This window comes from Puma concolor, chromosome C1 (genome assembly GCF_028749965.1).
Source record: "Puma concolor isolate L17-30 chromosome C1, mPumCon1.1.hap2, whole genome shotgun sequence".
Classification (NCBI taxonomy): domain Eukaryota; kingdom Metazoa; phylum Chordata; class Mammalia; order Carnivora; family Felidae; genus Puma; species Puma concolor.
In genome coordinates, this window is record NC_141674.1 from 223089981 (window position 1) to 223101569 (window position 11589).

An 11589-nucleotide genomic window follows, 5' to 3' on the forward strand; every position below is an offset into this window, starting at 1 on the left:
CCACCACCCACTCCGCCTGCCCGACAGTCCCCACCTCTCACTAGGTGTCAGTCACCCTGGCCTGCCCCACGGCAACGGGAGGCACATGGGATGTTGGTTTGGGAGCTTCTTAAGTCTACTATTACTTATTTTGAGAGAAAGTGTGCATGTGCAAGCAAGTTGGGGAGGGGCGGAGAGGGAGAGAGAGGGAGAGAGAGGGAATCCCAAGCAGGCTCCATGCTGTCAGCACAGAGCCCAACACAGGGCTCGATCCCACCAACTGTGCGATGATGGCCAAAACCAAGAGTTGGATGCTCAACGGACTGACCACCCAGGGGCCCCCAGTTGGGGGGGGGCAGCGACTGTTTTCATCACAGGGCATGAGGCCTCGATTCTGTCAAAGAGCACAAAGGCAGCTAACGATGGTGAGGCCAGGCCACCACTGGGGGGCGCGGGGGGGACACCCGGCACTCCACAGTCTATCCCTGTTCCCGACAGCTCTTGTTACCCAATGGTGACCTCAAGGGTGCGGCGCGGTCTGAGTGGACAGAACCAGCACCTTCTGATGGACAGAGGCCTGAGGCTGACACCGTGCTGTCTCCAGGCCCCTCAGCAACCAAAGGACATAGAACCCATCATTTCCTCCGTCCCCTTTGAGATGCCCCCTGAGGACCAGGACGCAGGGCCGGGCTGCCTTGGGCACGTCCGGGCCTGCGCCCCCGGCCCGGTGACCACAGACAAGAACCCAGACAAGCACGACCCTGCCCAGCACAGGCAAGTGTGGCCCTGGGCGCTGCCGCTGCGCAGGACCCTTGAGGCCACCGCCAGGTGCTGCCCAGGCTCCTCTCGTCACCTCTTACAACGTAGTGGTCACCCAGATACCACACCTCGGCCGCAGTCCCTCTGGATGGGGGCCCCCGCTGCACTGCCCTCAGCCCCGATTCTCTTCGTGCCCTCAGACCACGCACAGCAGCTTACGACGGGCCGGCACGCAGGTGCTCGGGGCCCAGCGGCGGCTGCCGGCAACGCCGGGCAGGAATCCCGAAGGCCCGGCCGGGGCTGGCCCGCTACGACCGCCTCTCCCTCACGCCCACGGCTGCTAAGGAGACGACTGCCCCGCAGGACGTTCCCCAAATCATTTTTATTAGTTCCTAGAAAAGATTCAGGAGAGTTTCAGCTGACTGCCGTTTCAATGAAACCGCGCGGATGCGGTCCCTCCGGAAGAGAAAACAGTAATTTACCGGGATCTCGGGGTAAAAGCGGGCGGAGGAAGACTGCGCGCACGGGGTCTCCGCGCCCCGCCACCTCACGACGGGCTGGCCTGCGGCTGCCGGCGCTGGTCCACGCATGCGCACGGCGTCGGGTCGCCCACCTCCCCAGCAGCTCCGCCCCGAGGGGCCACCGACGAGGGGCGCTGCGCGTCTACTTCCACAGCTCCCCCAGCGGCCTCTGCGTGACGGCCCGGATGGTGTCCACGGAGAGGGCGTGGATCTCCTTGTGGACATCTTCGATGCTTTTGGAGGCGTCGACCATCTGTTCCCACAGGGGAGGCAGGGAGAGAGAGGACGGTTAATGCTTCTCGCCGTTCTCGCTGCGCGCGGGGACTCCAGGCGGGGCTGGGCTCCGGAGGGGCACCCCACGCCGCCGGGGTCCTTCACCCTCCCCTCTGACCTCTGGTCGTGGCTTTGCTCGTGTCCTGAGGACCAAGGCGTCCCGCACTCCTCCCGTGGCCCCGACACAGGAGAAACACCCAGTCCTGCTCCCCATCAGCCCCCTCCCCTCGCCTCCCCACCCCGACCAGTCCAGCTCAGAGCACGCGCAGGGATTGCAGGGCCCGCCCGGCCGCAGCCCTGCCCGGTCGCTGAGCGGAACTCGGGCAAGTTCTGCAAGAAGTCAGGCCTGGGGAGACGGTTTTGTCCTGACACAGCCGGGCTCCTGGGAGCACAGACCCACTCGGCTGTGGAACGATTTCGTGAGGTCTGGTTGCAGGAGTCGGAATGACCTCCTACACAGCCCGAGAGCCCACACCGGTGACACCCTCCTGAAGGCCTTTCAGACTGCATTCTGCACCCTGCATGCCAGGTGTGAACTGGCATACCGGCATGTCTCACACACGTATGAGCTCGCACATGGGGGTACCCCCCCATACATGTAAACACACACAGGCGTACCACACATGTATAAACACACACGGGAAAACCACACACGTGTACCACACACACACACACACTGTATAAACTCACACATGGCATATCACACAGAACCTTCTACATCTCTAGTCCTCTGAGGGCCTGGGAACAGACAGCACAGCATCAACAAGCGCCCTGGGTCCCTGGCCACGGATCTAGAAATACCTTTCGCCACAAAAAGCAACCAGGGACACCTGGGGAGGCAACCGATTCTAGAGCTGGGCTGGAAAAATATAGGACAAATCCAAAAAATGTTCACGTGCTGGGGAGCAGAAGTGTAACAGGAGCCGTGGGGAGGGGGGTCCTGTGGGCCAGACCTCGGTGGAACAGACTGCTGGTGGTAAAGCAGGAAAACATGGGTCTGTTCAGATATAGACGTAAAGGTGAACTGAAAACGTGATGAGCGATGAGACTCTTTGGTGGTTTTGAAGAATCTCATCACAAAACACGCATTAGTTACAGACGGAGAGTCCCCTCGCAGTGGGGCCCGGCAAGCACCCTGGAGGTGAACGTCACCGGTACGCGCACAGTGGGACATCGCTCAGCCGAAGGGCGGAAGGAGCTCCCGCCGTATGCAGGGACACAGGTGAGCCCAGGGGGTGGCAGGCTAAGTGAAGTAAGCCAGAGACAGACACCGTATGATTTCACGTGTACGTGGAATCTAAACAAACAAACAAAAAGCAGGAAGAGACGCATAAATGCAAAGATCGCATAAACGCAAAGTCAGTTGAGCGTCTGACTTCGGCTCAGGTCACGATCTCATAGCTTGTGAGTTCGAGCCCCGCGTCGGGCTCTGTGCTGACAGCTCAGAGCCTAGAGCCTGCTTCGGATTCTGTGTCTCCCTCTCTCTCTGCCTCTCCCCTGAGTGCACTCTCTCTCCCTCTCAAAAATAATCGTTAAAAAACAAAAATTAAAACAAAACCCAGAATAAAAAAAAAAAACAAGGCGAAGCGAGGTGTGACTTGTGGGTGGCATGATGCCAACAGAGGAGCCCTGACCACACGGGACTGCACTCTGGGAGCTGCCATCCAGTAAACTCTCCCCGACTCACCCGCCAGGCACCAAATTCCCTAGTTGTGCACAACCCACAAAGGACCGGGGTCTGCTGTGCACAGAAGCCCTGGAGGAGCCCCAGGCCCGCCAGGTGTCTCAGCTCAGCGGCAGGACCGAGGTGCTTTCTGGCGGCGACACCAGGAGACACCCTCACCTTCCAGTTCAGAGTCTTATCCGCCATCAGCTGATGGAAGCGACGCAGCGCCCGCTCCTGGAAGTTCCCGTTCTCATAGCGTTCACGGCCAAACTCTCCCCGGGTGGCGGCCTCTGCCAGCCGTAACTGAAGGAACACCACGAGGTCCGGCTTCGGGAGGCCCACGTCCGGCTGCTTGCACCAGTCCAGGGAAAAATTCTGGCAACAGAGAACCCGACGGTTAGAGAAAGAAGCCATGACAGGGTCGAATTTTTGGTTTCAAAATTCCTAACAAAGGGGGAAAACAAGCTAATGTGTGTCTGAGACAGCAAAGGGATCTCACTTCAAGTCCGGCCCTGAAAGGGATTCTGATTCAGTCTATGTGTGAAAACACAAGACCAATCAAGCAGTTCCCGAAAGAACTGGCGACTGAGCACGTGACTGAATGATGGCGTCGGGAAAGGGCTCCTCTTTGCTAAGGCGACATGATGTTAGTGAGAAGTTATTTTGGGATGTGAACTGAAATGTTCACCATGGAGCTAGTGACGTGCCCGGTGGGTCAGCTCAGAGACCAGAAAGTTCTGAGGCAGGCGATGGTGCTGCTGGTTATCGTCTTCTCTGCTGGTGCTTATGTGAACATTTCTAAATAAAAAGCAGAACGAACGGGCAGCATGGTCACTGCCGTTCTCCCCGTAGAACGACAAGTACATGGCACTGGGCGGGGGGAGGAAAATTAATAGAAAACACCCAGACACCCACCATGGAATGGAGGTGCTAATATGCTATCCGAGCAACACAGAGTTCTGACTCTGTGCTCTTCCTCCCGATTAAGAGCCACTTAACCCAGCAAAGAGAGGGACCCTTGCAGTCCTAGAAAGCATTTTATGAACACACGGAGTCTGTACCTGCCACGATCACACTGGGGGCCAGGAGACACTCACCTCCTTGGCACTGGTGAAGGCGACACCAGAAAATGCGTATCTGTCAACAACGAGGGTGATGCCTTGGCTCAACTTCTTCTTAATTAATGGCCTAAAAAACAGAGTGCTTCTGAACCACGGTCCTGGCTTCACAGGTCCAGAGAATATAACTCACCAGTTCAGAAACCCATGCAATGAAGGGATTACTGGGCAGTGATTTGTAACTATTTTTGTTCAGAAAAGATCTGGATCTTCGCTTTAAAAAAAAATCTTTTATGTTTATTTATTTACTTAAAAAAAAATTTTTTTTAACGTTTATTTATTTTTGAGACAGAGAGAGACAGAGCATGAACAGGGGAGGGGCGGAGAGAGAGGGAGACACAGAATCTGAAACAGGCTCCAGGCTCCGAGCTGTCAGCACAGAGCCCGACGCAGGGCTCGAACTCACGGACCGTGAGATCAAGACCTGAGCCGAAGTCAGACACTTAACTGACTGAGCCACCCAGGTGCCCCATGTTTATTTATTTTTGATAGAACACAGAGGGGGGAGAAGAAGAGAGAGAGGGAGACACAGAACCCGAAGCAGGCTCCAGGCTCTGAGCTGTCAGCACAGAGCCTGACACGGGGCTTGAACCCATAGACCATGAGATCACGACCTGAGCTGAAGTTGGTCGCCCAACCGACTGAGCCACCCAGGCACTCCTGGATCTTCTCTTTAGAAGATGCCACAGGAGCGTTCCCGGCAAAGCCCAACGTAGAAAAGACAAGTCCACTAAAGCACCACAGACACAAGTGACAAAGACAGATGAGCAAAGGGAGGCTTGGGGCTGTCTGGGTGGGGGCGCAGAGGGGCCAGGCTGCCCTGCTGAAAAGAAGAACCCAGGAGGGCAAAGGAGCAGATGAGGCCAGGAGGAGATACGATGATGCTTGTGGCCTCGAGCCTGAAGGATGAGGACGAGGATGGACAGGTGGCCAAGGGTGTCCTTGACCGGATGATGGCTAGTCAGCCCCCAGCCCTGAGATCTCAGGTAGACAGGCACAGAAGGGAGTAGAAAATGGCTAAATTGCTATGGGAAGTAAAAGAAATCCCTAATTTCCAGGAATGAATTCCTGCATGGAGTGGGAAGGTGCCCCTGGAGGACTGGTGGGTTTTGGCAAAGAGACGGGGAAGGAAGTGCAGGGTGCTGCCCCCATTCTGTGAGGGCAGTGCCACTCAGTCTGTGCCCCCGGACTGTACAGAAGCCAGAAGACAAGTATCTCTGGGAACCAGCAATTGAGTCCATTAAGAAGCAGAGCAAAAAGATGGACAATTACAGGGCTGGAGGAAATCAGCAGTTTCTTCACATTAGTGCTTCAGAAAAGCTCAGGTTAACCGGGCACTCATTCCCAGGCCTGCCGCCCAGCTGTACTTGATCCTCACCTGGATCTATAAGAGGGGCCACCACGGCCACGATGCTGATGAGGCAGCTGTGGCTGAGAGGGGCTGCGCAGGACCAAGGTCACACAACTGGTGGGCAATGGTGCCAGATGTGAACCCGGCATCTGACCGGTCACCCAAGGACTTTCACATCTGACTGAGCAAATGGTAGTGGCTGGAATGACCTGAAGGAGGAGTGGTGCCACACGCAGACCTGTGTGCCAGGGACAAGATCACTCACTAGGAAGTGGAGTCAGCATTATTTTTCATTTCTAAGTGGACTTATTTTTCTACAAAGCCACAAAAAGCAAAATCAGACCAATTATGTCCATGAATTCCAGATGTATTAAAGTTTATAAAAATGATCTCACTTTCTTCTAATACTTGGAGTGGGAAGAGCTTTCCAAATAAGACACAGGTGATCCAGAAGAAAGCAGCGTAGGCTTGCTCATAAGGGGGGACAGCGCAAAGCCGTCAGCAGGCATCTAGCTGCATCTACTGTGGAGTAGCCTTTCTGAAAAGCTCCCCAGAGCGACAGGGAAGTCAGAGCTCTGCAGGCCAGAATTAGGAAGCAAGTTAGGAGGCGGTTTGTATGGGAGGATCCCATTTATTTATGTTAGAAAACAAAACAAGCCCAACAACACAGGTGTATGTAAATGGAAACAAAAGCACCTAAAAGCATACCCCACAGGCACTGTGTAAAAGTTACATGTTGAGGGAAGAGGCTGAGTAAGAGGAGGCAAAACAAAAGGGGCGGGAGAAGGTAAACTGTGAACTTCAGTTACTAATGTGTCAACATCAGTTCACCCACTGTAACAAGTTAACTCGCTGATCTAACCAATAACATGAGAAATGGAGGAGGGGGTAGGGACAGGGGTATGGAGGAACTGACCTTTTCACCAGCTTTTCTGTATACCTAAACCTACCCTAAATAATGTCTATTAATAACAGAAAGGTGGCAGGGCAGGAGGAAGGAAAAGCACTAATCAGTGCTCTTTGGGAACTATGGAGCTCTAAGACCTCGGGTTACGGGGGACGAGCCTGACACTTTTAAAAGTGTCATTACTGGCGTTCCTGCCAACACCCTTCAGAATCAAGAGCTGCCGTTCACCCAGGCTCAAGAAGGAAGAACCACACCAGGAAGGGGCGGCACAAAAGTTGTTTTTACACTTGCTCCCAGCGGTTCGCGGAGAAAAGCAGGTGCACCGAGTGATCTTCCACCTCGCTCTTCTTTTCCAAGTAGGAACTCAGAAGTTTGCCAATTTCAGTTGATCTTTCTAAAAAGAGAAGAGGGGGTGACACAAAAGTGAGGACAGACTCTCCACCTGAAGTAGAATATAGCTGGGGCTGAGCTTCCGGTCCCACACTCAAATCGAACTTTGTTTTATGGTACCACGTGTGTACACAGGTTCACACCTCCCCCTGAAGCCAAAGGAGCTTCCCTGAGAAAGGGCAGCAGCGTGCACACACGATGGGACGAAAAATGCTTTAAGAAAAGGAAGTGAGGGCACAAAGTAGTTGTCTCGAAAGAAGTATTCATAAGATTTGCAGACTGATTAGAACGGTATTCAAAAAAGCATTTTACCCTCATTTCCATTTCGTACGCTTTAAGGTGTTTTTGGATAACGTAAGCACTGACGAAATTTTTGTAAGCACTTTGGAGATCAAAAGTTTTACTTTACAAACTAAAAATATCCCATACCGCCCCCCCCCCCCCCCCCCCCCCCCCCGCGAGAGCAAACAGCTATCCAGAAAACCAAAAGCAGACACTGGGGTACGGACTACACATCAGCGCCAGAACACTGCTGGGGGTGACAGATCGGGTCGTCACCTCGCGACACCAGTCTCCTGAGTGTACGACCACGTCACGACCCCGCTTTAGAGAGGGCCGCCGGGTCGTACGTCCACTACAGACCCACGGAGCCGCACAAACACCAGGCCGAGCGGGACCGCGCACCGTCCGCCCCGCCGGCGCCACACCCACCCGGGAAGCGGAGCAGCTCGGCACGGTGGCCCGAGGCGCACAGCGTGGCCACCAGCTTGCGGCTCTGCGTGCTCTTTCCCGCGCGATCCACGCCCTCCAGCACGATGAGGGCTCCGCGCCGGCCCGCCATCGCGGCGCCTTCCCGCCACCCGCCGCGGTCCCGGGCCGCCCCGCCTTTCAGAGCGCCCATTGGCGGGCGTCCGCGGCGCGCGCTGTGATTGGCTGAAAGGGGCGCGGTCGCAGTGCGCGCTGGGAAGAACCGGTAGCCGCGGCGCGTGGCGGGCCTGTTGAAATATCTGCGTCAGCGGAGCACCGCCCGCGCGCGCTCTGGGATTGACTAAGGTGGGCCGTCTTCACTGCCGCACGCTGGGATTGGCTGCTGGCCCGGGGGTGGGGCGAAGGCGCTCTGGTCGGACACTGCCCCTTCCGGCGGAGTCCCAGTCTCCGGGCCCGGGCTGCGGCCGCTGTGGCCCAGGGCTGCGGGCCGTGCCGCGGACGGACTGAGCTGTCCCGTGGCGGCCGTGTAGTTCCGCGACAGTCGCGGGGAAGCGGTGGCGTTGTCGCTGTTCCTGAGGCCCGGGGTGCACTTCAGAAGACACAGGCGGGCTCTCGGGAGAGGGACGGGGGCAGCTGTTCCGCCGCCTTGTGCCCGACTCCTGCCGTGGGGCTACGGCAAGGGTGGGCGGGTAGCTTCAGGGTGGAGAGGAGCGCCTGGCGTCCGGAAAGCGCCCTCTCCTGTGTGCTGTTGTCATGTTAGGGACACCCGGGCCGTTTGGGGTGCTTCAGGTGAGACTGTGCTCCTGGGGAGTCCGCCGGCCTCGCCTGGTGAGGGCGCTGTACCACCGTCGGGATCCCGCCCTCGCCACCTGCTCGCTTCCCGGGGGGCCCTGCCCAGGTGCCGTCACATGGGGAGCAGGACACAGAAGCTCGGGTGGTAATCGGCTGGGGGCCACGTTTCCCGGAATAGCCTCCATAACTGGATTAGAGATTGAGGATCGGAGGCAGTTGCAGGTAGAATTTTCTAGCGAGCCTCCTGGAGCACAGGCTTCCCTGCTGCAGCCCAGGAGACTGCCGAGGCTTCCACACCACCCACGTCCTCGGTCGCGATCTCCCTGACTTTTCCCCCCAGGTCTTCGGGTTTGTTACAAGACCCTGATGCCGCTCTTACCCAAGACACCTGGAATAACTTTATGTTTCCCCAACTGACCTTTGCCTGATTTGGTTTTCGGTTCTGGAAAAGGTGATAGATTATATCATCATTCCAAATCGTTTGCCTCATTCCTCGATGTCGATCTTCAGCGTATGACTTCCAACGCTGCTGTAATCAGAGATGACACGCACACTCTGAGGCAGAAGCTTTAAAAGCTGGTGTGTGGTTCATCCATCCCCTCTTTGCCCCCAGTGCCAAAAGAGTTTTTGCATGGTTATGACTCTTTGTTCGTGCTGATCCCAGAGAGAAGGCCTGCAGCCCCTGCAGCTGATGGCACGGCAGGAGTTAAGCCAGCGGGATTCCCTGTCCTTGATCCTGGGATCCCTTGTTACTGCAGCATGGCCTAGGAGGAGCTCACTGATACAAAGGCTGGTGCTTAATGTTCAGGGTGGGGAAGTAACATCCATTTGTTTGGTGTCTCCTGTTCTAAAATGTCCATCTCCTTGCCTTCGAAAGTGTGAAAAGGATTAGAGTGGGGACGAGAACCTTCGCGGGGTCGGCAGGGCCCAGGGTAGCCTTGTGCCACGTCTGCAGGATGAGCTCACCAGGCTGCCGGGGAGGAACGTGAATGCAGGGACTTCCTGGCTGCCGGTGGAAATGGAGGAGCCTGGCTGTTGAGGGTCTTGGGTGCCGGGTGCTGGTGGGGGTGCCCTTTTGACTGCAGAAACGGCTAACCTGGCACAAGCACGGTGATGTTGTTAAGATACAGCAAACAGTTTTGCTTCCATCGCTAAGGACATGTCACGCCTCTCAAATATCAGGATGACTCTAACTGCCCGTGTCAGAATCCCAGCCTCACTGTGGCTTAAATCACCAGGATGTTTCATTATCTCATATAACTCGAAGTTCAGAGTTAGGCAGCTGAGAACTGCTTCCTTTGCTAGGTGATGTTGAAGGTCAGGTCCACATTTTAGTTCTACTTTTCCCTCATGGTCACAGGGTGACTTCCACCTCTTCTTGCATCCAGTGCTGATCTCATAGCCCTGCGGTGGGCAGAGGGGCACCATTGGCTCTGGACATCGGTCTCCTTTCTGCTCTGCCACGGTGGGGGAGTCAGGTCTCGGGCCTGATTTTCAGCATGGTCTGTCCTGAAGCAGTGAGTCCTCTTCCCCAGACCATGGAGGCCTTGTAGGTGGGCACAGGACATCCACTTCATGGACGACGTTATGCACTTCCAGGTCTAAGTGTGCTTGGAGACAGAGGTGAGATAAAATGGGTTGTAAGTTGAGAGTTGGTGACACTGGCTGATGGGCACACAGAGCTTCTTAGGTCCTCTCTACTCTTAATGTCTTTGCGACTGTCCATTAAAAAACAAAAAGACTTGGGGTGCCTGGCTGGCTCACAGTTGGTGGAGTGTGCGACTTGATCTCGGGGTTGTGAGTTCGAGCCCTACATTGGGTGTAGAGGTTACTTAAAAATAAAATCTTAAAAAAAAAAAATCACTAAAACCCTTTTACTGTTGCCTTCTCAGGTGTGTTGTACCTTTCACCTCGCAGGATTGTGTCAGACACTGGTGCTATGGAGCAAAGACCCTCTCACTGTGTTAGCTTGGCTACCATATCGAAACACCACAGACCGGGAGGCTCAGATGGCACCAGTCTTTCTACCAGAGGTGTGGAGAGAGATCTCTGGCGTCTCTTCCTCCTCTTAATTACTTTTCCAAATACAGTCACACTGTGGGCTAGGAGTCATCCTATGAGTTTGGGGGGATATTCAGTCCATAGCACTCACCTACTTCCAGAAGACTGCTGGGCACATCGGTGCCTTACCAGACTCTTTTTCCCAGCCCCACTTGCAGTTAGGTGTGGCCAGGTAACTGCCAATTAAACGTGAGTGGGGGGGGGCACCTGGGTGGCTCAGTTGGTTAAGTGTCTGATTTTGGCCCAGGTCATGAGCTCACAGTTCGTGAGTGTTGTCAACAAGAGCCTGCTTCAGATCCTTGGTCCCTCTCTCTCTGCCTCCCCCCCAAATAAACATTTAAAAAATAAATAAATGTGAGTAGATACGGTGTGTGCTCCTTGAGACAGCAAACAGTGCTCTCCCTTTGCCCACTGCTCCTTCTTGTTGCAACCCAGCCTTGCCTCTGCTGATGATGACAAAGCTCCCTGGGGGAGACACCATGCTTGGAGGAATCTTGGCCCCTGAGTGACCCCAGGGAGCATGGTTGCCACATCCTGGACTCTACATTGGGACTGTTACATAAGAAATAAAATTCTGTCTTTTCCAAGCCACTGGATCTTGGTTGGGTTTCTTTATGTCAGAGTAGCTTACTCTTGCCCAAAATGCCCCCCAACTGTTTCTCGATTAGGGGACATTTTGATGGTCACAACTTGGGAAAGTGCTATCTAGTGAGTAGAAGCCAGGGATGCTGTTAAGCATCCTACAGGGCACAGCACAGCCCCCCTCCCCACCTCCACCTCCACAGCAAAGAGTTTTCTGGCCCAAGGTGTCAACAGTGCTGAGATTGAGAAACCTGCTCTTAAGTACGTTGCAGTAACAGTAGACAGGGAGTCATCTCTGATAGTTTCTAAAACAGGGTCTCTGTAAGAGAATTCATCAGCTTTGTCACGTGAACGAAAGAAGACAAATGGTTATCTGGAAGGAGTTACTCTTTTTTTTTAATTCTTAAGAGAGAGACGGAGCATGAGCAGGGGAGGGGCAGAGAGAGAGGGAGACACAGAATCTGAAGCAGGCTCCAGGCTGT

General features: G+C 55.0%; 1 protein-coding gene across 1 annotated transcript; it reads right to left on the reverse strand.

Annotated features, from left to right (window-relative positions):
* Positions 1-1101: 1101 nt before the first annotated feature.
* DTYMK (deoxythymidylate kinase) lies at positions 1102-7844 on the reverse strand. Its single transcript, XM_025935049.2, has 5 exons — positions 7676-7844; positions 6860-6968; positions 4296-4386; positions 3376-3573; positions 1102-1512 (listed from the first exon to the last, which is right to left on the reverse strand). The coding sequence occupies exons 1-5, from the start codon at positions 7803-7805 to the stop codon at positions 1402-1404; spliced, it is 639 nt and encodes a 212-aa protein (XP_025790834.1). The 5' UTR covers positions 7806-7844; the 3' UTR covers positions 1102-1401.
* Between the last annotated feature and the right edge of the window lie 3745 nt (positions 7845-11589).